Source organism: Ostrea edulis, chromosome 9 (genome assembly GCF_947568905.1).
Source record: "Ostrea edulis chromosome 9, xbOstEdul1.1, whole genome shotgun sequence".
In the NCBI taxonomy this organism is placed as follows: domain Eukaryota; kingdom Metazoa; phylum Mollusca; class Bivalvia; order Ostreida; family Ostreidae; genus Ostrea; species Ostrea edulis.
In genome coordinates, this window is record NC_079172.1 from 49,569,854 (window position 1) to 49,595,772 (window position 25,919).

Consider the following 25,919-nt stretch of genomic DNA (forward strand, 5'->3'; position numbering starts at 1 on the left):
GTTATGCAATACCCTGACGTAGTACTATAGATGTACATATGTTATTGTTATTGAACAGTATCACATGACCTGTTTTATAATTGACCCGGATGTTGACGGATCTCTTCTTCAGATGTAGTTAGATCAGCTATACATTGCTCGGTATAGGGATGGACATCAAACCATGGTCCATAATTTAATGGACAGAACATGGATTCTGTGTCTGTATTGGATTTCTGTAGCAGCCTGTCGAGATGCAGGTTAGTTTATCGTAGGAATAAATGTTTAGGTAACTCGTATTATGAGAATACTGAAACCATGATGGCATGGGTAAAGCCGAATATTCAGAAATTCTGCGTATAGTCAGTTTTTACGATCTTATCAACAGAGATCCTGTGTGACGGTAAACTATCCGTCTTGTGTATCATGCATATGTGAAAAAATTATGTTGGTACGTTACCTGCAGCTGGTGACGTCTCGAGTAAGAGTGAACAATTTTTTAATGGGACGTAACACAGCAAGCATTTTGTGAAAAGCCTAATGAAAGGTGTTCATTTCTTATATTGACATTTACCTAAATTTGCATTTGATTTCTAGATAAAGGCATTAACCTTTCACTCTGACATATAAACCTAGATATACCATATATATATATATATATATATATATATATATATATATATATATATATATATATGATGAATATTAAAACAATGCAAGGTGAAGATAACGAACGGTGATCAATCTCATAACTACTATAAGCAATACAAAATAGATAGTTGGGCAAACACGGACCCCTGGGCACACCAGAGGTGGGATCAGGTGCCTAGGAGGAGTAAGCATCCCCTGTTGACCGGTCACACCCGCCGTGAGCCCTATATATCCTGATCAGGTAAACGGAGTTATCCGCAGTCAAAATCAGTGTGCCAAGAACGGCTTAACAATCGGTATGAAACACGTCAGACAGCATTTGACCCAATGATAGGTTGTATTGACGAACTAGATCGTTATAACGACCGTAGAATTTGCGAAATGCTGACTTCAATCGAAACCCCTGTACCATCAACTTGTTTGTCAGTAACTTACCTCGATTTAAGTAATTTGATTAGCTGCAATAATGTAGCCCTCTCCGATTTTTTTGGGGGGAGAGGGCTACAACTCCTTAGGATGTCCGTAATGGTGCAAATGCGGGAGTGATTCACTCCCGCAACATTTTCGATCATTCTAAATATTTGCTGACTTTCTTTACGTAAATAAAATGATATTCTATGTTTCTTAGTTAATATATAAATTTACAACCCGCAACTTACGATTTGTGAGGCGAAGAAAGGGAAATCATATGGTTGCTTAACTTGATATTAAATCTAAACCTTTTTAATACCGACGAAATAGCTTTCGCCTTCGTATTTGTCCATTGGTGTAAATACTACCGTATATGGCATAATTATGCAAATAACTGACATCGGAAGTTGAAACTTCAGTACATCAAAAATGGCGCACAAATATGAATTGAGATATTGGAATAAACCGAAATTGTTGAAAACGGTAGAATAGTGGCTCGAGTAACTACATTTTTGCGCAGATTGTCAATGTTTAGGTTTTTCAGTAGATCCACCTTTGGGATATCGCGATAACAAGCATGGCGGAGCAGACGAAGAATTTTACATGCTGTACATGATGTTTAATGAAAAACACCTTTATTAAACATGCCCAAGCAAAAAGTTGGTACTCCTTTTGGTATTAACAACATTTGGGACTAATACACGGAGATTATTATCGGTTATTCTCATTTTGCATCATTACGAAGATCCTATGGAATTGTAGCACTATCCCGAAAATGTCAGAATAAAAAAAATCGGATAGGGCTACATTATTGTCAGGCATTTAAATTTAAATGGAATATATATATATATATATATATATATATATATATATATATATATATATATATATATATATATATGTGTGTGTGTGTGTGTGTGTGTGTGTGTGTATCGATTCATGTTCAAAAGGACGTCACTAAGTCAGTCATTGTGACGGTGTAGTATAATAGATATAGCTCACTAAAGACACACGCGACTTATTTGGCTATGTTTTTCATTTCCTCGATATGAAGTTTCTTCTATGATTTTTGAAATAGATGGAAATATATTGTATTGTAGTAATATTACCATATTATTTATATCAGCTTGAATAGCAAATTAAGTGGTTAAATCATCTAACTAGTTATGCAAGGGACCAGGGTTCAATACCCGATTGTTCCAAAAAAATTTCTCTCCTACTTTGTTACAGAAATGTCTTTTTATACAACTTACTGTGTTTCGTCAGTGAAACGTCGGTCTGTTTGTAACACTTTTGATGAATTATTGAAAAGTTGATGGTCAATGGTCGTATTGGACTACTTGGGGTGAATGCTGCCTGGACACCCAGTACCGATCCAGGACTTGTGACAGTCCAAAGCCTGAATATGGAGGAGTTTACTGTGTGGGCGACAGTAAAGATTTTAGGGATTGCTCGGGCTGTCCAGGTATTCCTGTCATTCAGTAGACTGTGTTAATTGACCAAGTTACTTGCTCAAGATGGACTAAATATTAATTTTTTTTACAGTCGCATGATAACAAAGAAAAAAGATAGATATATAACATGCTTTCTATTTCATTTTCTAGAGTTGTTTTCTGACATATTTTCTGGGATACTACATTTTGATGAATTTAATTGATTTAAACAATATTTCATAAAGGTGTGTGTGTGTGTGTAAAATAATAAAGAACTAACGGTTACATGTTCGATATAAATGCCTGTCTAAATGTTCTAAATACCAAACTGAAGCTTCCAATAATTGTTGTATGAGAACGCTTACCTGTGTCAAGTCCATTGATGTTTTGTTCTGTCAAAGTGATTTTTAAAAATCAACTCTCTCCTCATATTAAAAAACATCTTATTAGGATGGTTTCCAATCTCCTACACCCAAATATCGATGCTATGATAGTTGACCAAGTGCGAATTTTAATCTAAAACCAATAACATTATGAAATATGTCTGACAGTAATATTGCTTCCTCATTGTCCCAACATTCGTATGTTGTTAATTGTGTGTTTTAAGGTGGAAACTCTCGTCTGAAGTTCACATCCTGGAGTTCATGTTCAACAACCTGTGGGGAAGGACAAAAACGTCGAATCGTGTTTTGTTCTTTAACTGAAGAGCAGGCCAGCAGATACGGATGTTACACAGCAATATTTGATCTTGTAAACTGTTCCGAGAGAAAATGTCCAGCAGGTGCGTTGAGAGTGAAAGGGATGGTGGGGGTTGTAGTCACATTAGACGTAGTTTGATTAAAAAAAAATCTAAACGTGATTAAAATTTTTTAGACGTATATTTTTTTTAAAACATCCATTTATTTAAGGAATAAATTTTCATGAGGAAATGGTTATCATTGCAATTAGTAAAGATATCAGAGGCAAACACTTAGTAATGTAAATATGTATTTATATAATTGTATCTGGTTATCGTGGATCATTCACAACCTCCATTTACAAATCTTGCAGTACATGGAAATTGGTCCCTGTGGTCACCATGGGGAGCTTGTCACGCCACCGCCTGTATGACCATGGGTATTCAGAATCGAACGCGCCTTTGTACGAATCCCTCACCAGATTACGGAGGCGAAATGTGCACTGGAGATGCTGTAGAAAGCAGATCATGTCTTCCATGCCCAGGTTTGTAATTTGGTTACTAGACAATTATTCAGTCGGTATTTTGATCAAACATCGCAGTTGTCATCATAATGAATGTATATCTCGGGCCGTAGCCGGGAGGTCGTGAGTTCGAGTTCCGCTTATGTGATGGTCGCGTCAAACCTAAGACGTATATATATATGTAGTGATTGCTACTTCGCCAAACACTCGGCATTTAGAAGTGACAATCGGGGGGTATTTTGGATGTGACCTTGAAAACAGAGGTCCCATGTCGCGGCATGCGGCATCACGTTACAAAAACCTCACTGAGCTACCACAGACCTGAGCACTACGCAGAGACCGACGTAGTACTTCACGTACAGTTGGTGGCGTCTAAATATGAGTGTAAAGTTTCATTTAAAAAAGTATGATCAACTTGTCCACAACTGTCCTCCATAACACATTCCGTACATAACAATGCACTAGGGAGTATAGGCAAAGAGGATGCAGAAGAAATACAAGATATAATACTACGGATATTGTTACAGTATCGTTTACTGACTTATTTTATCCTTTTTTTCCCCAATCATTTTTACCCAATACTAGCTCCAAACTTTTAACCCGCCTGTAATGTCGCTCAAATAATGAATAAACTTTATATGAACAATTCATTTTAATATCTTTTATTATCAATATATCTTGATTACAGTTTAATTTAAGACCTATAACTTCCAATTTGATAAACTGGTATTACTATCCATGCTCACCGGGTAGAACGCTGTATTCGAGGTGGCGGTCGTGCATGACATCGGATAACGGCGCCGAAGCTGAGAAAAGACGAAGGTGAGTGAACTTGAAATTCTTCATAAGCATTGACGTGTTAGCCCAGGAAATTATATTTAACGGAAGAGAGCAGCCCTCAAGCAACCCACGGACTATTAAAAGCGGTATATAAAAGTGCTCCGTTTACTCAAACACTCCTCACTTTTCGGGTATCATTTTTTGAATTTTGACGCAAAATTCTGTATCAAAATTGACTCTTAGAGGGTTTCTTCCTATTATATCAAATAGCAATGAAGTATTGCCATGGTTTACCTTCATTAGAACATGTATGTACCTTATAAGTCAATATACTTAAGCTTAGTCAATGTTGTCTTGTCCTCTCGAAATATCTTTAAGGGAACCCATGTTAAAGAAAACGATAAACAAGTGGATTACTTTTTAGAATAAGTTTAAAAATATACACCTTTAAAATAATGGCTCATTTCGATAATTAGCTGCAGAACTGTAGCTCTCCGAAAAAAATTATGTTGACAGACCGGTCTGTCAACATAATTTTTTTCGGAGAGCTACAGTTCTGCAGCTATTCGATAATAAGATAAGATACAGACAAAAATAGATAAATGGAATTAAAAAATAAATTCTTTTGAGGTTCAATGTATATTATATCACAAAATTACTTCAATTTTCAGATATAATATTTGAACCTGATAAAGATGTCAAATAGAGAGAAGACAGTGAAACTGAAGTCCAGAAAGAAATCTTTGTCCTCAGATGAAACCCAAGGAAGAAAGTACGTCATTCATTATGAACAGAATGAGATCTTTCCAGATAAAGAGTAGTTAAGGGATGATGGTTATTAATTTGTGAGGCGTGGGGAAGCAGGTTCTCTGAAAGTGTTCCAGAAAAGTCCACATCATCTAGAAGCGTTTGGTCAGTTTGGAAAGTCTGTCTTGTCTAACGATACAAACACATGTACAGCTATGGCAAAATATGTTTGAGCAATGTATATAAAAAGGCAAACTATACAAATATGTTAACAAGCTGCGCCATGATTTGTTCGCTGGGAGATTCAAATCGAAAACAGACTGTGTGATGTCTGTTTCCTCCGTGTAGAGATACTCTTCACATGCATGTTTTGAGGGCCGATTTTCAACCCATGAAGCTATAAAATAATTTCCAGACGCTCCTTCCACTGACGGAAATGGTTGGAAAACAGATGAAGATGTCATCTATCAGTTTTGATTGGACAAGTATGCCAATCCTACCAGTTGAACTCATCAATATAATGAGTAAATTGTTAGAGCCTGAAAATGCCAAACAGCGCAGAAAACAATGGTGACATTTGCAATAGATTTTAAGTGGAATTGTTTGATAACGATGTGTTAAAAACTCTGTTTTTGCGTTACTTGCTACACGTAGTAAATATGAATTATAACTCTACTGAATTTTGTTATTTGTGAAATTTGCTATGCAGATCGTATTTTATTTTTCGGAAGATTATCAAAAACTTATATTTTTGCTTTTAAAAATTTTAAAACTCAATTTACTTATCTGATTTCTAACAATTGAAAAAGTCCATATAGAATTTTAAGAGTGAAAATCTTTTTCCATTCCTCGGTGATTTAAACAAATTTTATCTTTTTTGCCCCCAGAACTTTTCGATAGTCACATATCTGGATGCCAAACAATGAAAATGTGATCAATCTCATAGCAAACAAATAATCTGATTTATAACTAAGGGGTTATGTTCTTTCAAAATAAGCCTGCTTGCAAAAGTCCATATCGAATTTATAGGATTGAATGCGTTTTTTCCATATTCCAACGATTTTTAAAACAAACATTTTTTTTTACGTTAAACTTCTAAAAGCCCCAACGTCTAGATGCTAAACATCCAGATTTATAACCAGGAGGTTATGTGCTTAAAAAAAAAATCTCTGTTTGCAAACGTCTATAATGTATAATTATCATATCCATAGGATTGAAAGTTTTCCCATTTTTTGACGATTTTTAAAACAATTTGTTTTTGCACCAAACCTTCTAAACGCCCTATGTCTGGCTGTCAAACAACCTGATTTATGTACTTTTAAAGAATACCTGTTTACAAAATTCCCTAGAGGGGATTTCCTATCCGTACAGGCCCATGGGTTATAAAAGCCTCAAGGCTTAGATTGATTGATTGAATATTGTTTAACGTCCCTCTCGAGAGTATTTCACTCATATGGAGACGTCACCATTGTCGGTGAAGGGCTGCAAAATTTAGGCCTATGCTCGGCGTTTATGGCCATTAAGCAGGGAGGGATCTTTATCGTGTCACACCTGCTGTGACACGGACTCTCGGTTTTTGCGGTCTCATCCGAAGGAACGCCCCATTTAGTCGCCTCTTACAACAAGCAAGGGAATACGAAGGATCTATTCTAACCCGGATCCTCACGGGATCGTAAGGCTTATATCATTTGGGTGATTGTGATGGCATAAATATTATGGGCATGGTATTTGATTATTCCCCCCCCCCCCCAAAATGATGCTGTTGGAGCACCTAAGTATAAATAATGTCACAATAAGCTTCTATAAATAGTATGCATTGAATTATGGCCAAAGTGGACCTACATGTAGATTAGACCTCGGAAGATTTCGTTTAGAAGCTAAATGTAATTACAATTTGTCAAATAATTCGTTGGAGTCAAATTCTCTCTATAAGCTATACAGGTGACTCAGATGAGTTTGGTGCCCCATGAACCATTTATTCTGAATCTTCTATACCTTCAAACTGTTGATGATGCAGAAATTCATTGGAAATGATACCCGCGGGAGTTAAAGTACGTAGTGTGTATTTCTTATGCACGTCACCAACTGTAGGTTCCACAAATGACGTATGAATGGTGCTGAAGACAATAGCAAGGATGGTTCTTTATCATCACAATGCCTATCGTGAAATTTGACGGTTATATCTGAGAGACTCGTGACGCTCACCTTTGATGGTGGGCAAAGGAACAGTGGCTACCTAAGTTAATAACGTCATACATTTGATGCGGCGCCGGGATCACGAATGGAACCTGAACCAAGTTAACTTAAACTGACAGTTAACTTGCCATTAACATTTTTATAGCGTTAATTCGAAGTTAACTGTTAGTTAAACTTAACTAACTTTTGTGCAACTGGACCTGGATGCGAATCAATCATCCTAACCACTAAGCCACCGGGACAGTCCCTTTGACGATAAAAGTTGTCGGTGATATACAGTATACTCTGTGTCAAAACACGAATTGTCATATTTTCAGGGTATGACTGGGAAGCTATTTTTTGGTCCGGCTGGTCACCATGCACCAGGGGCAAATGGGGGTGCTACAGACAGAAAACAAAAATCTGTCCTTCTTGTCCCACGAGACACGGACTGACAGCTAGTGAATCTTGTTCTTGTACACGTAAGTAAAGCATTTTCTAAACATTACCTGTAACTGCTAGTCCGGATCATCCTGATGTTTATGTATACTCTGCGGGGGGTATAAACAAAAGGCGGTGTGATCCAGACTACATGTACATATTATTGTAATTCGGAATATCGGTACTATGATATTTTGGGCAACCCTTTCATAAAAAAAATTATTGATAGTTAAAGATGACTAATTACTTATGCAAAAATATCTGCGTGATTTAAAATTATTTTCAGAATTTTGCAAGCAAATATTGGAGTCATAAACATGAACACTAAAAAAAAATCGCAAGTGTCTACCCTACTCCGTTTGTTCGATTTTCTCGATTCATTAACAACCGACATCGATGCAATGATTTCATTAAAAGAATCACATTATATGCATCGATCTCCAGGTACGTAGCAAACGGAGGTGTACATCTCCAACCCCATCCCAGCCACTTTTCTTAACAACGTACCTTTATGTATCTATGTAAAGTTAGATTTTTTTAACATGCAAAGATCGATTTACCGCCAGGTAACTGTTTATAGTAGTGTTGAATGGTAGAAGAAATGTGAGGTTTAACCGATGTACTGAAAAATACACCACCACCACCACCCTGCTCCGATTTTGAGGTTTGGAAAGAATTACATTGTTTTCTTGTTAAGGATTTCCGGACAAATATGAAATCAACACTTTCCTCACCTCCCCCATCCCATTTTCATAAACTATGACGTGTCCAGGAGAAGCAAGCATCCCCTACTGACCGACCACGCCCGCTCTGAGCCCGACATCCCGATCAGGCAAACGGAGCAAAAACGATGCTACGTGGCGTATCTCACTATTTGGCGCATTTGCTTGTTTTCTGAACAGTTCGCAGAAAAAGAGATCTCTTTGGGCATACTAGATATTAAAACCGCGACGGAATTGATTCCAATATTCCGTATTATCTGCATCTACACGTAAAAGGTTTTGTATTTTAAAAACTTACTTTATTGTTTTGTATGCATATTATCTTTAGATTATTACTTCAAATAGTTTTAAATCAACTTCAATTTTGAATATACAACTGTATAAATAGACGTGTAAAATCATGAAAATCAAAACTTACATTCCTATCCCTGTATCAGCTTACTCTATTTAAAAGTGTTATTCTTTGTAGAAAAGGTCGGCATGCACCTTGAAATTAAACAATGACTAACAGTACCCTTGTAAGTGGATATAAAATATTTCTAGTATGTAAATCTTATACGGTACCATGTGTAATCATGTAAATATACTTTGAATTTCAATAATTCTCTTCACAGATGCTGCCAACACTTTCTTCTCATCAAACAGCGAGATACGGACTACGGCATCATGGCATTTTCCCAACAGTCACAAGGCACAGAAACAAACTCCAAAACAAAATAACCATGACACGCATCCTGTAGATGGAAAGACCTTGCTCATTGCAACAACCATCGGCTCCGTCTGCTTCATTATATTTGTCGTCATTATCATAGCGTCTGTCATTGAGTAAGTTATTCATTATCATAACGTCTGTCATTGGGTAAGTTATTCATTATCATAGCGTCTGTCATTGGGTAAGTTATTCATTATCATAGCGTCTGTCATTGGGTAAGTTATTCATTATCATAGCGTCTGTCATTGGGTAAGTTATTCATTATCATAGCGTCTGTCATTGGGTAAGTTATTCATTATCATAGCGTCTGTCATTGGGTAAGTTATTCATTATCATAGCGTCTGTCATTGGGTAAGTTATTCATTATCATAGCGTCTGTCATTGGGTAAGTTATTCATTATCATAGCGTCTGTCATTGGGTAAGTTATTCATTATCATAGCGTCTGTCATTGGGTAAGTTATTCATTATCATAGCGTCTGTCATTGGGTAAGTTATTCATTATCATAGCGTCTGTCGTTGGGTAAGTTATTCATTATCATAGCGTCTGTCGTTGAGTAAGTTATTCATTATCATAGCGTCTGTCGTTGGGTAAGTTATTCATTATCATAGCGTCTGTCGTTGGGTAAGTTATTCATTATCATAGCGTCTGTCGTTGGGTAAGTTATTCATTATCATAGCGTCTGTCGTTGGGTAAGTTATTCATTATCATAGCGTCTGTCGTTGGGTAAGTTATTCATTATCATAGCGTCTGTCGTTGGGTAAGTTATTCATTATCATAGCGTCTGTCATTGGGTAAGTTATTCATTATCATAGCGTCTGTCATTGGGTAAGTTATTCATTATCATAGCGTCTGTCATTGGGTAAGTTATTCATTATCATAGCGTCTGTCATTGGGTAAGTTATTCATTATCATAGCGTCTGTCATTGGGTAAGTTATTCATTATCATAGCGTCTGTCATTGGGTAAGTTATTCATTATCATAGCGTCTGTCATTGGGTAAGTTATTCATTATCATAGCGTCTGTCATTGGGTAAGTTATTCATTATCATAGCGTCTGTCATTGGGTAAGTTATTCATTATCATAGCGTCTGTCGTTGGGTAAGTTATTCATTATCATAGCGTCTGTCGTTGGGTAAGTTATTCATTATCATAGCGTCTGTCATTGGGTAAGTTATTCATTATCATAGCGTCTGTCATTGGGTAAGTTATTCATTATCATAGCGTCTGTCATTGGGTAAGTTATTCATTATCATAGCGTCTGTCATTGGGTAAGTTATTCATTATCATAGCGTCTGTCATTGGGTAAGTTATTCATTATCATAGCGTCTGTCATTGGGTAAGTTATTCATTATCATAGCGTCTGTCATTGGGTAAGTTATTTATTATCATAGCGTCTGTCATTGGGTAAGTTATTCATTATCATAGCGTCTGTCATTGGGTAAGTTATTCATTATCATAGCGTCTGTCATTGGGTAAGTTATTCATTATCATAGCGTCTGTCATTGGGTAAGTTATTCATTATCATAGCGTCTGTCATTGGGTAAGTTATTCATTATCATAGCGTCTGTCATTGGGTAAGTTATTCATTATCATAGCGTCTGTCATTGGGTAAGTTATTTATTATCATAGCGTCTGTCATTGGGTAAGTTATTCATTATCATAGCGTCTGTCATTGGGTAAGTTATTCATTATCATAGCGTCTGTCATTGGGTAAGTTATTCATTATCATAGCGTCTGTCATTGGGTAAGTTATTCATTATCATAGCGTCTGTCATTGGGTAAGTTATTAATTCTCGGCATCCTACATGTACGCCACAACTCAAAATGTTTACTTCCCAAAACAAACATGTAATACACTTAGTTTATAGCGTGTATTGATGATAAACCTAGGTCTGTTGATGCAAAATCAATTACTATAATTAAATATCAACCATTTAGAATCTTTTGATTTTACACAGTGCAAGTAAATATATATGTATTCGTTCTAGATACTTAAAGAGGAAGAGGCTTCGAAGCACGCCGTATAGAATGCAGAAACACAGATTTGAAAGAGATATGAAAACAATTGTGTTATTTCCTGAATCCAACAACCCTGTTGGATAATGCCCGAAGAATCCAGGAATCCTCGCGAAGAGTACGGAATATTCTTAAATAGCTGTTTGTTATTACTACGGAGGAGGAGGAAGAAGTTATACGAACACTGTTCCGATTGCTTGGGTTGTACATCGGAATGTTGATCGGCATCTAGATACTACGCGTATCCAAACAATTATTCTGTCTGATGTTCTATACGGGTTTATCTGTTTGCATGATGCTGTATTCTATGCAAGGACTATGGACTAATTGCCTTAATGTGCACGTTTGAAGATTCATTGATTGCAAAACCGTACATTGGACATGAATCAGCTTCTTCAATGTTAATGTAACATACATGTATTTATAGATATTTTCAATTACATTGACTACGAAACAAACTTTGATCGCCCAAATTCTCACATACCCAAAACTAAATGCCTGTGTCTACTTGGATGGAAATAGGTAGCAGAGGATAGTTTCGAACTATAGGCTCGGTCCGGTCAAACTTAAAAAATGGAAAGACCCCATATTTGAAGTGATATTACTTGTGTAAAAATGTGTAGAATAAGTTTAGGATACATGTCAATGTAGCCGAGTGCTTAATGAGAATAAATTGTGTGCAACATGTGGATGTCACCATGATTCCTAGCATATAGATGGGTATAAATACGAAACTACGACACGTGGTCTGTTGCTAAAAAAAATTAGATACATGGTCAAGCGAAAGGTCTGTAGCTGAGAGGGGAGGTGGATGGCCCCATATGAAAGGAAGATTTTAAGAAAGACAGAGTTCTTGATTGTGCCCGTTGACTAAATCCCCACGCACGGTACTGTGATGGGGTTTGGGTTGTGCGGATTAAGCCCAAATGAGAGAAAATCGAAGCAAGAAAGGGAACCTGCTCAGAGCATGTTTTGTGCACCAGCATGTATGAATTACATGTAATTTAGGGTCAATATTTATTAACTACACTAATACCATATACAAGTATTGACATAGAAAGGAAATATGATTTTTCATTAGTACATGTACGTCATACCTGAATTTGATGTATACCCATACCTACCTGTTTCAGCCCCCACCCCCGCCAATTCCCCTGCCACCATACTGTAAAAGTGATTCCTATGATTAAAAATGTAAATATTCTTAAAGCTATTTCCACAGAAACATACGGAAATTGTAATATGAAATATTTTATTCAAATATTCAAAAATGGAAACAAAATTAGGAAACAATTAATTAGGGCCCCAAGGGTGATTGAGTCCTGAAACTTACAATTTATGTCCCCCTTGTTCCAATGATACTTCATACCAAATTTGAAAAGAATTGGACTGGTAGTTATTAAGAAGAAGTTAAAAATGTTCAATTGTTAACTCACGACGGACGACGACGGACGATAACCAATTGCAATAGGTCATATGCGTTTACTCGGGTGACCTAAAAAGCTAATCAATGAAAGAATAAAAAACACTTTGATGACTGAAAGTTAAATACTATACCTCTATATCATGGTGAAAAAAGAGAAAATTAAAAAGGTGAAGATAGCGAACAATGATCAATTTCATGAATCCTATCAAGTATACAAAATTCAGAATAGGGCAAACACGAACCCCTGGAAACTTCACAGGGGAACAGGTACCTAAGAGGATTAGACATCCCCTGTCGACCGGTGAAATCCGCCGTGAACCCTCTATCTTGATCAGTTAAACGGATCATATAAAGAACTGTCTAAAATTAATCAAGAAACAGTTAAAACAGCATTCCACCTAATGACAGACTGTATTTGCAATATGAACATTTATTTTGCGAAATGCTGACTTCACAGCCTATTTCACGTTTCACGAGAGAAAATAAGTGCTGGACAGAAATGTACCTTGGTGCACTTTACACTCTACGAGGTCTCAATGAAGCAGTACGTCATAAGCTGTGTTATGGGGTACAAGTCTGTAGCTTTATCGCAAAGAAATGTAATATTTTGTTGGTTTTTTTCTTTCACTATCTAGTTTTAAACAGTATATGTATATCTGCTTCTTAAGTGGTTATTCAATATTAAAATGTGTAAGGTTCCAATTTTAATATGTAGCATGCACTACATTAATTTTGATATTAAACTGTGACCTTGAAATCGTTCCTAAGGCCACAGTTTTTTTTATTTCTTGGTTTACGGATCCACCGACCCTAATTTCTGGGAAATCGAAAAAAGAAGAAGCAAATTTCTACTTTTTTAAAATTCCGCCGATTCTACCCAACGTGTCAAACCGAAAATAAAAATAAAATGCATTTTAAATTTTACGAATAGAAAATCGTGAAACGCAAACCTATTGATTTGTATTTGGTAATCACTATTCGTTTTGCAAAATATCTTTATTCCGTATTTTTAAAAACCATGTAAACAGATATGGCCACGATGACAGTAACGATACCTGTATATCGTTCTTGTCGACAAAATATATGCCCGATGGCATTTCGTCACCCCAAACAGGGAATTAATAGAGATAAATATTTCTCATACAATTGGCGGTATTTTTGCAGTGCTATTAGGGTGTTTAAGGATGAGGGGAAAGGTACAGTTGTTAGCGACTTTACTAGATAACGATGTTCTATCGTTAAAGTGATAATGTCGTACGGACCCGGTTTGAGTGTGGTGAGGGTCTGTACCGAGACACAGTTAGATTATTCAAACTAGTGACTTTATACCACAGCAGTACATGCCATAATAAACGTATTCAAATACATATACGTGCATTTCTGCCGTAAAAAATCCAAACAGGGAATAGAACTGCGTGAGAAATTGTTAGACGCTTTTGATACTATAATGAACGACGTAAAAAATATGGCCAATTCCCAGATGAAACTCGGAAAGGTATGCATATTTCTTGAAAATTAGTATACCTTGTGTAGTGGTAGAGAGAATTTGAGTACCAAATAAAAATGAAAAACTGAAGAAGAAAAAATTTCAAAAAAGGTGGTAGAGAGTATTCTAATGGCATATATATGTGGGGAAAATGGGGTTAAAATTATTTCATGAGGGTATGAACATTCTGAAATAAAAAATGGAATTAGTAAATAAAATTGTAATAATGCTTCTATATTAATTTTATTTTCATTATATTTAAAATTTGCAAATGTATAAAATCTTTCTTGAGCATATACAGCAAAATTACTGAACAACATAATATAAATACTGAATACTTTACAACATCAGAGAGATATGACCTTACACATTTTCTCAGCGTATGCTTTACCAAAGTGTAACATAGATAATAATTATACACTGAATTTGAAATTTATTTTTTTTTTTCAAAATTCATAGCATACTAGTTAGTCACTCTGAAGATTTTATTATCTAATATTTAGCAGTGATTTAATACATGGTTTGTTTATTTGTACTCAAGAAATGATGTTAATGATCTATTGAAAATAAAACGATAAATATCAAAAATGTTTACTTTATTTTTTTTCTCCCGACCGACCCTACTTTTTAAACAAAAAAAATCCGTAAACCAATAAATTAAAAAACTGAGGCCATTTGGAATAAAAAAGTCAATTATATGTAAACGACGAAAGTGAAATATGAGGATTGATTGCTGGTATTTTGTGTGAAACAAGATCTCTCTGAATTATACAGGGGGAAGGTACGACTTATTTTGGTGCCAATAAGAATACAAAAATGGTCAGCTGATAAAGGATCACAACTCGTGTCCATATGAATTCCAACAGACTGTCATAATACTTGATGTGCTATCAATACATATATATAGAAATTGTCAATGGACTTCAGCATCTTTGTAATATCAACTTCCGCGTAGAAACAGAATGGTGGTTAACATAATAATCTTTCGTATGACTGATCACAAGATATGGAAATTTCCGAGTTTTTATCATAAGATATGGAAATTTCCGAGTTTTTAAGTCACCTGTGTAAACTCAAGGGACCTATTGCAATTGGTTGTCATGCAACGTCCGTTAACAATTGAACGTTTTTAACATCATGATAACTACTATTCCAATTCTTTTCAAATTTGGTATGAAGCATCTTTGGGACAAGGGGGACAAAATTAGAATTTTCAGGACTCCTGCTCCCCTGGGGCTTTAGGGACATGACAAAAACTGCCTCCAAATTGACCATTTGTCAAATTTCAAATCTGTACAACCACAAATTTTTAGGCTAACTAAATTATTTATCAGTCATTTATTTATTTATATATGACTGATTGAATATTATTTTACGTCACTATAATATTTCACTCATATGGAGACGTCACCACTGCCGGTGAAGGGCTGCAAAATTTAGGCCTATGCTCGGCGCTTATGGCCATTGAACAGGGAGGGATCTTTATCGTGCCACACCTGCTGTGACACGGGACCTCGGTTTTTTGCTGTCTCATCCGAAGGACCACCCCACATAGTCGCCTCTTACGACAAGCAAGGGGGTACTGAGGACGTCTTCTAATCCGGATCCTCAAAGGACTATTTAAGTAATTTCTTTAATGCTATTGGTACTAAATTGAAACTAAATAGATGTTTAGAAGGAGTATGTCGATCTTTACCAAATTTGTAAATTTCATGATCCCAAGGGGTAACGGTTTTATTTCCAGGGCGGGGAAAATTATTATAGGGACTATCTTTATCATTTGAAATGTTTCTTTATGTTTCTTTTGACGATATAAAAAGTAATTGCGTATTTATGAAAAGCAGAAAATGGTGTACCAAATTTATGAATTTTGTAACCTTATGATTTTTACTGTAGGACAGGTCCAAATTAGTCCTATCGTGTTAATGTTACATATATAATGTTATAAAAGGTGAAAATAACGAACAGTGATCAATCTCATAACTCCTACAAGCATTACAAAATAGAGAGTTAGGCAAACACGGACCACTGGATATACCAGAGTTTGAATCAGGTGTCTAGGAGGAGTAAACATCTCCTGTCGACCGGTCACACCTGCCGTGAGCCCTAGATCTTGGTCAGGTAAACGGGGTTATGCGTAGTCAAAATCAGTGTGTCAAGAACGGCCTAACAATCGGTATGAAACAAGTCAGACAGCATTTGTCCCAATGATTGGTTGTAATGACAAACTGGATCGATATAACGACCATAGAATTTGCGAAATGGTAGCTCTAAACGAGACTGTTGATACCCCTGCGCCATCACCTTGTTTGTCAGTAGCCTGCCTCGATTTAAAAACTGACCACACGCAGAGCAAGCTCTTGCGTATCGAATCAGCTAAGATATATAAACATCATATGCAGGAAATAATGGAATATTGCTACATAAATGTAAATCCTTTCGAAGGCATTTAAGTTTTAAAAACACATCTTGTTTTATATTTTTACTTAGATATACAGAATAGGATTTCATAACCCTTGGTACTAGTCAGTACTACTACTCAGATGACCTATAAATCCTGTGACCTCTTATGTTTTTACGTAAGAGGCAGTTGTTTATATTTTTTTTTAAAAAACCTAATCTTTAATTTGTCGTGAGGAATGGTGGTGGAAAGTGTTGAAAAGTCAAAGGTTTTGCTGCCGTTAATTTAAAAAAAAAAAAAAAAAACGTTTTGGGATTTCAAAGTTTTTGGAATTTTTGAGAATTCACATTTGGTTTTTGCTACTTTTTCTGTGAAATACTACTCTGTGGTTGTTTGGTTTTGGTGGTTTTTTTGTTTTTTTTTTATACATAAAACGCAATTTTTTTTAAATTCAAAGAACAACTTTCAGAAGATCCATTTATTTATTTTGAACAGACGCAGCAAAAGATGATAGAATAGCTTTTGCCGCTGTGGTCCATAACAATCTGATTTACTGAACCTCTGAATAAATTTTTATAATAAGGCAAATGCGATTCAACTCATTCTTGAATAAATAAAAAAATAACGAACAGTGGTCATTTTCATAAATCCCATAAGGAATACAAAATTATGTGAGGTGAGCACGCATCTCTGGACACACCAGAGATGGGATCAGGAGCCTAGGTGGAGTAAACACCCCATGTTGACCGGACATACCTCTGTGAGCCACCTATCTTCCTAACTTGATGAAATAAACGGAACAATTCTTAGTTCAAACCAGCATGTAAAGAACGGTGTAAAATTTGTATGAAACACGTCAGACAGCATTCAGCCTAACGACAGGTTGTATTTGCAAATAAGATCATCATAACGACCATCGTAGGAATCAATTAGAATACATAAACGCCATTTGCAGATGAATACTATAAATCATCTCATGGTATATCTTTTTGAAATCTCTCTCTCTCTCTCTCTCTCTCTCTCTCTCTCTCTCTCTCTCTCTCTCTCGTTTACATCTTTAAAGCATAAAAACTTTCAGTCATTTTGGCATACTTCATACATTATACAAGACAGTCAGTATACTTCTTCTGAGTTCCGAGTCACATTGGTATCCTCCATAACACCAAAGCAAAACGACTGAAAATTTGTGCTTGAGGTTTTGATTTTTCGTTTCGGAGTCCCTTACACTGGTTTGAAAGCTTTGTGAAAAACTAGATATATACCCTTATAAACTTTGACAGAAATTGCTACATTCATTGCAGCCCGTTGCATGGAGTCCAAAACTCCAGAATTGGTCAACACAGTTTTAACAGTGTTTCTCCAAAATATGGCTGATATATCGTCAAATCAACGTAAAACAATATCAACACATATTAATAAAGAAATGTCCAGGGAAAAAAACCACATACACACTTTCCTGTATAAACACATAAAACATCAGAAAAAATATATTTATTGATATAAACTATTTAAGTTACATATACTTTTTATAATTTTGCACTAATAGAATAGAGTTTACTATATTCCGATTACATCTGCAATACGTCTATTGGCGTCCTCATTGGTATCGTGAAGAACAGACAGAAATCGGCGTATTGTAAATAGATGCATGAAACGTATTACATAGAACTAGGAAGAGAACATCGTCGGTTACCCACGGGTGCTTCTATTCGATTCTCTCCATCATCATGGGTCCTTTTTCGTTTCTTCAAGAACTACAACGTAAACAGGGTTATTTCAAATATAATTGTGGTCAACATTTACATAATTAAATATTTCTAAAAATATTTTACCGGGCTCATTTATTCGTATCTCAATATAATGCCTTTGACACCCAATTACATTTGTATATCTGTTGTTGTCAATCTCTGATATTTCACCACATTTTATATCAATAACTAATCAAAAGTTCATTGTCTGACAAAAAACTAAATTCACATGATTTTCACCAAGATTCCCCCCTCTAAAACTAAATATGGATGATTGTAAAACTTAATCGATTAACAAGTAAAAACATACGATGAATAACACTGTATACCTTTTCTACTGCATGTATATTCATAAACGAAAGTGCACATTAAAACTATTAAATGTTCATTAAAATGTGATATGATCACCTTCATGTGATATTATGTGGTTTTTAACAATATTTAAAATGTCTTCTTCTTTTTTCTTTTCCATTAAAGTGTAATCGATGTCGGATGACAGAAACTTAAAGGAGATTTTACACGGACCCATGGATATATCAGAGGTGGGATCAGGTGCCTGGGAAGAGTAAAGCACCCCCCCCCCCCCCCCTGTCGACTTGCCATACACGTCGTGAGCCATATTATGATCAGGTAAACGGAGTATTCCATAGTAAAATCAGTGTACCAAGAACGGCTTAACAATCGGTATGAAACACATCAGACAGCATTTGATAGGTTGTATTGGCACTACAGACCATGGAATTTGCGAAATACTGACTTTTAAATGAGACTGTTGAAACCATGTAACATGAACTTGTTGATCAGTAGCCTGTCTCGATCTAAAAATTGACCATACGCAGAACAAGCTCTTGGGTATTGAATTAGTTGAAATGTAAACAACATATGCAGGTAGTAGTGGAATATTGCTACTTGCGGGAAGTTGACGACGGAGAAGCTGCAATAATCCTGTTCGTCATTGAGTTCTTAGTTTGTCGTTATTATTTATTATCAGTAAAATATCTAAGTATGAAGCAGCTGTGTAGGATTCTGTGGTGTCTTTTATTTCGAGTTCACAGGAATATATCGATATATCCAAAGAAACTATATGAAAACATACATTGTATAAACTCAAATAAGAGGCCCAAGGTCCACATCGCTCACCTGAGTTACCTTAACCCATATTTCAAGATTTTCCTTATATATTCGCATGTAAAACTTTACTTCCTATTGTGGTCCCAACCTACTTCCGGGGGCCATGATTTTTACAAACTTGAATCTGCACTATGTCAGGAAGCTTTATGTGTAAATGTAAATTTAAATGTAAAATGTTGATCCCCTACCCTGGCCCCAACCTAACTCAGGGGTCATGGATTTAACAAACTTGAATCTGCACTGTGTCAGGAAGCCTTCATGTACATTTCAACTCTTATGGCCCAGTGGTTCTTGAGAAGATTTGTAGGTAACCTGAGTAAACTTTGTGGTTGTCGTCCGTGGTTCGTTGTGGACATAAATTGTAAATTTCAGGACTCCAGCACCCCTGGGGCCTTAGAGGCGGGGCAAAAACTGCCCAAAATTGACCAATGTTCAAAACTCTTTTATAGAACCACACATGATCAAGAAAAACTAAATGCATAAAGATGTAAAGCAGGAAGACTTCTACCCAAATTGTAAATTTCATGATCCCCGGGGTAGTGTTTATGTGTAAGTTTGCTGATACTGTATAAAATCTAAATGCATACTAAGGAATAGCAGAAAAAGATGTACAAATTATGGTAAATTTCTCAACCCAGTGTAAGCTAAAAATGGCTGCACAACTGCATGTAGATATATTTTGTGAAAGAAATATTAATGTGTCAGAAGAGCGTTACATATCAGGGCATGTTATTCATAGTAGTCAAGGCCACGATCTTTAATTGCTTCTGGTAATCAGATTTCCAGAGACCTATGAAATACGAAATAACCTTCGAGATTATTGATGAATATTCTTACCAAGTTCATTGCCACGGCAAGCAATGCCACTAACGACACGCCCCCAAGCACACTAAACATCAGAACTGTCCATCCTCGTAATTCATAACCCCGGGACTTCTCATTTTTCAGTGAAAGATGTCTTCCTTCTTCATCAGATCTCTTTATTCTAGATAGACCTAGAAAGGAATGTTTGGTAAGAGTAATGGCACTTTACATGTATCATTGAATATTGTACATATACATGTAGCTCATTCGTAGGTAGGTTTTAGTTCTTGCAAAGTTACTGCAAATGGCGTCTTACTGATCATTAATGTTTTGGTGTGATCATGAATATAATAACGCATTTGTAACTGCCCAACCTCAGTTATGTACATACACACTATTATGATACATGTATATTTTACCATACTTATATCAAATGACATCATATTAATTTCTATCTATCTCTCTCTTTCACCATCCCTCTCTGTCTATTTCCATCAGTCTTTCTCTCTCGACACTCCTCTTTTTTCTATATCTCTCTCTCTTGCTTTAATGTATGTATGTGTATGCATTTTCACACTTATCTGTGATATGGATCTCAATAAATTTGTCATTTAAAAAAAGATACCTGTATAGGAGATATATCTTGTCTGTATTCCAGCTTATAGCAGCAGCATGTTTATGTCCATTACAAAAATGTATCATTCGTCAAAGTGTAATGAATTACGACATTTGAGAAAGAAAAGCCCTAAAACCTTGAATGCAAAACTTCTACGGTACCAATTTTGATACACCAGATGCGCATTTCGACAAATAATGTCTCTTCAGTGATGCTGAAGCCGAAGTTGTGGAAATTCGAAATGACAAAATACTTGTAAGAGCTAAAAGGAGCATTAGAGTGCCAAAAACTGGAGCCAAATTCGTCCAAGGATCAAAGCTATGCACGAGGGAGATATCATCCTTAATTTTGAAATGAATTTCTAAATTTTATCCCAGCAATTAAATTTCATCCGTATTTTCAAGCTAGTAACTAAGTACTTAGCTACTGGGCTGTAGGGACACTCGGGGACTAACAGTCCACCAGCAGAGGCCTCGATCCTGGGGTCATAATGTAAAACTCTATATAAATAAAATTAATATAAGTCGCGACTTAATTTAAGGTTGTTAAAGAATAGAGGCAATTTTCATGTCCGAGTTATTCTGTTATTATCAAAACGTGAAGGGGCATTACGTGAATTCTATTCTCCCACACTCCTGGTTGATGTTTCGATCACATGATATCATTTTTAAATTGATATGTTTATATCAGATTGCTTGGAGAAGTAAATATTAAAATTCATGAATTTATCGGACTTGCGCACACATTCCTAACAAATTGCAATCCCATGTATGGAAGTAATAAGACTATTGTAAATGCTGGCTTATGTTTAAATCGGTCCTATTATAGAAAATGACGTAATTTCAAGGTATTTAGAGTCTGTCAAAATACAATGCAAAGACAAGGAAAATCAACAATGAAATACACTTGTCATAGGAAGAAAACGTGGAAACATTAAAAAATGAAAAATTTTCTGCTCAAATCTTGTCCGCCATTGTAACATATAATGAATACCAGCTTCAAGATGGAAAATAAATATCGGGATTAAATGCATGAAGAGAATATGCCTACAAAGGGGTAAATGAACATGCAGCAGTAAGACACTGAGATCAAAGATGTAACAGTACGTGGATTATCCATAATAGATGTTAGCGAAATCCCAATACCCACCACTTTAGTTATAAGTGTCGCCATACAACAGATATATAACGCGATGCGAAGTGATTTGAAGAGGAAATTACCTGACGAGAAAATGGTTGATAAACTGCATGTGGTGGATGTATATAAACATTGCTTGGCATTATCATCCCAGACTAGCACACCTGGACATGACATGTTGTACAGAGTACCATGTGCGCATTTGATGAATCCACGACAAGTCCAGCAAGATTGATAGTCTCCATTCGCCATGTTTCTGCAATCCTTAACGCAGTTTGCTAAAATTCAAAACGACAAAGTTATGGTCAAGGGTAAACTTTTTGCAGACAAGAAGACAGACGGACAGACCAAAAACTATATGTTCCCACATTCCAATTACGGGAACATAAAACTTTTATTAAAAAATATGCTTGACCTGTAAAAGTAAAATGCATGTATAGTAATATTATTTGTTGCCAATGAACCATAGAAAAATCAAGAAATCTAGAGATTCGATACAGAAAATTTACCATAAGATATTTCATATAAGTTTAGGTACTAGTATTTTATTTCGCATTTTAAGTGTATAAATCAATACATTTCATAACCGAAATTCGTAAAGGATTTTATAAAATATCTACTTTTCTGGAAATGTACAAAATATAAATGTATTCTGAAGGTAGGATGAGGATCATATTTGTCCCCTCTTTGAATCTACTCTTATCAATATTAAACAAATTCCTGACCTCAAAACTCAAGGAAATAATTTTACCAACCAAATCAACGATATACTCATAGTTTTCTAGCACCAAATACAGTGATAGCAATTCTATCAAAATTACAAATCGATTAGGACCTCTATAAACCATAAGCAAGAGTGTTTATACCTATTGATTTTAGTACCCAGTAATAAAATAAAGCTTTTGATTTACTTGCAAGTATACTATTTATAATACCATGTTTCCTCAATGACAAGACCGCTGCGGTGGCTTAGAGGTTAGAGCGTTCGTCCCGCATGCGGAAGGCCGGGGTTCGAATCCCGGCCGCGACAGACCTAAGTCGTTAGAACAGGTCGTGACAATAACGGATGTCCCGTGTCACAGTAGGTGTGGCACGCTAAAGAACCCTCACTGCTCAATGCCCGTCAGCGCCGAGGAAAGGCCTAAATTTGAAGCCCTTCACGGGTCTTGGTGACGTCTCCATGAGTGAAAAATTCTCTCTCGAGACGTTAAGCAAGATACAATCAATCAATCCTTAATGACATAGATTCCACATATAGCAACAGAACATTATTTGCAATATTCTTGAAATATACAATTTTGTATTGTCATATGTTTTGGAAACGATCTTTTGCAGTTTGACATTTCAACGTAAACGTATTGGTTGGTTAGTTGTTTTACGTCCAGTCAAAAATTTGTCGCTCATATTGAGAAGTCACCAGCTGTAGGTGGAGTACCACAAATTTAGACCTATGCTTAGCGTTCAGGGCCGTAATAGTTAGTTAAAATACCAACACCTGCCATGCAACGAGACCTCCGTTTTATGGTTATATCCGAGAGACCAGTGACTCTCACTTCTAAATACCGAGTGTTTGACGAAGGAGCAACCAAAACCCATGTTGACACTAGCGGATCTGAAACTTACGACATCCCAGATACGATTAATATATACAATAACGCTCTACTGCTGAGATATCGCGAACGATCAAGAAAACAGAAACAGTAATCAATCACATAACTCCTATAGGCAATACAATAAAGAGTTGGGCAAACACGGACCACTGGATATACCACAGGTGGGATCAGGTGCCTAGGAGGAGTAATCATCCCCTGTCAATCGTTCATACCCGCCGTGAGCTCTATATCTTGATAAAGTAAACGGAGTAATCCGTAATCAAAATCAGTGTGCCAAGAACCGCCTAACAATCAGCATTTAACCCAGTGATAGGTTGTATTGGCAAACTAGATCGTTATAACGATCATAGAATTTGCGAAATGCTGACTTTAAACGAGACTGTTGAAACCCCTGCACCATCAGGGGCATCTCATGAATACTACCTAGCAGCAAATTATCATATTTTTGTAAGCAACGAAATATTTTTCAGCACATCTCCGCATACTTGATAGTTTGTTGAATAACAGAAACGCTAACTTCGAGAGCCTTCTACAATGATTTTACTCTCATTCAGAATCCATGCCTTTTAATACAAGCTACATCGTGAAGAAGTACTGTATACGTTGTATCGTAACGCTACTTCAAAAGAGGACCAAGATATGGCTCACGACAAGTGTCACCGGTCGACAAGGGATGCTATTCCTTCTAGTCACATGATCCCACCTCTGGTATATCCAGGGTTCCGTGTTTGCCCAACTCTCTATTTTGCATTGCTTATAGGAGTTATGAGATTAATCATTGTCCGTTACTTCCCCTTTCACTTAACATTGTTCGTTATCTTCTTCGTTATTATCGCCTTTCACATAATATTGTTCGTTATCTTCGCCTTTTCATCAATTATTGTGAAGACAAAATAAATATTTTAGCATTGTGAAACAGTCTAGCGAATGAAAACGCAAATTTATTCGCCATTTGATGTCATTTCTTACATGAGAGGTTTCCTTTGTCTTAAAATATCACCTTCTTCAAATATCAGTTGTGGGGTGACTAATTGTCATGTGACCGATACGTCGCTAAGGGATCGGGTGATTAAGAGGAGGAAGCATCCTCTGTTGCTCTGTCACCTATGTTAAGAGCCATAAATCTTCATCAGGTAAATTAGGATAATCATTAATTAAAATCAGTTTCTGAAAACGTCCTAACAATTCGTGTAAATCAGATAATTATAACTGGTACAGAATTGCAAATTATGACTGTTGAAACCCTTGTAACACCTTATTTGTCACTAGCCTGCTTCAGTCAATATGCTATCCTGTATTGAATCAGTGGAGAGACATAAAATCCATATCTAGGTGATAATAGAATATTTCCTCATCAATGTAGGATGTGGACAATGAAGAAGTTAAAATCATTCCTTTCGTCAGAAATTTGACTTGTTATTTTGCCATTAACGTTTATGTTAAAAAAAGATATTGAAGACGGTGATGCCTTTTATTTCAAGTTCACTAGGTGATATCGAATCGACATATGATTAAAATTGAATATTATTGATATTTGAAACGTCATCGAAGCATCTAAATATCCAGTAGAAGATATCAACGAGAGATTTCCTCTTGTAGAAATTTCTGAATAAATTCTGCCTTTTAAGACAAAACACACGTAAGCTAATTACGGAGAACTATTCGTACCCACTGACAAGTCACCCGACTGTGTAAAGAAGGAAGACCACGATTACGTAGATATTGCCAATGAAGAACTCCGCCACCTATTTGATATCAACTTCGTAGTACAATTGCGTAAATTCAGACTGGTGATTAACAGACTTTTGGGGGGGGGGATGAATCATTACAAGATATGAATATTTACTACATCCATTTCTATTGCAGAAGGTTGTCCGATTTCAAATTGACTAAACCTTTATTGGAATTTTTGATAATGTAGATTCGATCTACACGACTTTTTGCATATACTATAACACAAATCGTCTAATTGATTGATCGATTGATTTGTTGATGTTTTCCGCCACACTCAACAATTTTTCAGTTATCTGGTGGCGCCCAGTTTTTATTGGTGGAAGAGAGAACCCAGATACAATGTACATGGGAAGAGACCACCGACCTTCCGAAAGTAAACTGGGAAACTTTCTCACTTACCGGTGCGAGCGGGAGTTTCTCCATAGCATTTAATATTTTCTTAAATAGTACCAATGGAGAATGACAGTTTTCCTTATTGGCTCTGAGAAATGAAAATATTTCCAAAGTTTAAAAGTCATGAGTTTACTTGGTACGACGTTACCACCACATTGCCTA

The 25,919-nt window shown here is 36.1% G+C and overlaps 2 protein-coding genes across 9 annotated transcripts in view; one reads left to right on the forward strand and one right to left on the reverse strand.

The window, feature by feature from the left end:
- Nucleotides 1-12,401, forward strand: LOC125659238 (thrombospondin-2-like). Of its 4 annotated transcripts, none has more exons than XM_056149478.1 (7): nucleotides 1-239; nucleotides 2,354-2,506; nucleotides 3,082-3,255; nucleotides 3,525-3,695; nucleotides 7,715-7,858; nucleotides 9,154-9,364; nucleotides 11,241-12,401. In XM_056149478.1, the coding sequence occupies exons 1-7, from the start codon at nucleotides 164-166 to the stop codon at nucleotides 11,353-11,355; spliced, it is 1,044 nt and encodes a 347-aa protein (XP_056005453.1). In that variant the 5' UTR covers nucleotides 1-163; the 3' UTR covers nucleotides 11,356-12,401. The 4 variants fall into 4 exon arrangements, with proteins under 4 accessions (XP_056005453.1, XP_056005455.1, XP_056005454.1 ...); XM_056149479.1 differs by having other exon boundaries at nucleotides 2-239; nucleotides 2,354-2,473; XM_056149480.1 differs by lacking the exon at nucleotides 7,715-7,858.
- A 5,701-nt stretch (nucleotides 12,402-18,102) lies between these two features.
- Nucleotides 18,103-25,919, reverse strand: part of LOC125660099 (SCO-spondin-like) — a 32,440-nt gene continuing 24,623 nt past the window's right edge. For 2 of the 5 annotated variants that reach the window (XM_056149458.1, XM_056149459.1), the window contains exons 26-28: nucleotides 22,101-22,295; nucleotides 20,298-20,455; nucleotides 18,103-18,335 (exon numbers count right to left, since the gene is read on the reverse strand). In XM_056149458.1, coding sequence (XP_056005433.1) covers nucleotides 18,240-18,335; nucleotides 20,298-20,455; nucleotides 22,101-22,295 — 449 coding nt within the window. In that variant the 3' untranslated portion in view covers nucleotides 18,103-18,239. The other 3 variants (XR_008798625.1, XM_056149461.1, XM_056149460.1) reach the window with 3 other exon arrangements.

What these genes read in the sequence shown, in the direction of transcription:
- LOC125659238 (XM_056149478.1), top strand. Translation starts at nt 164, where the DNA reads ATGGTCCATAATTTAATGGACAGAACATGGATTCTGTGTCTGTATTGG. An exon ending in GGATTGCTCGGGCTGTCCAG is followed by an intron (nt 2,507 to 3,081) that starts GTATTCCTGTCA and finishes GTGTGTTTTAAG; the next exon opens with GTGGAAACTCTCGTCTGAAG. An exon ending in CGAGAGAAAATGTCCAGCAG is followed by an intron (nt 3,256 to 3,524) that starts GTGCGTTGAGAG and finishes CAAATCTTGCAG; the next exon opens with TACATGGAAATTGGTCCCTG.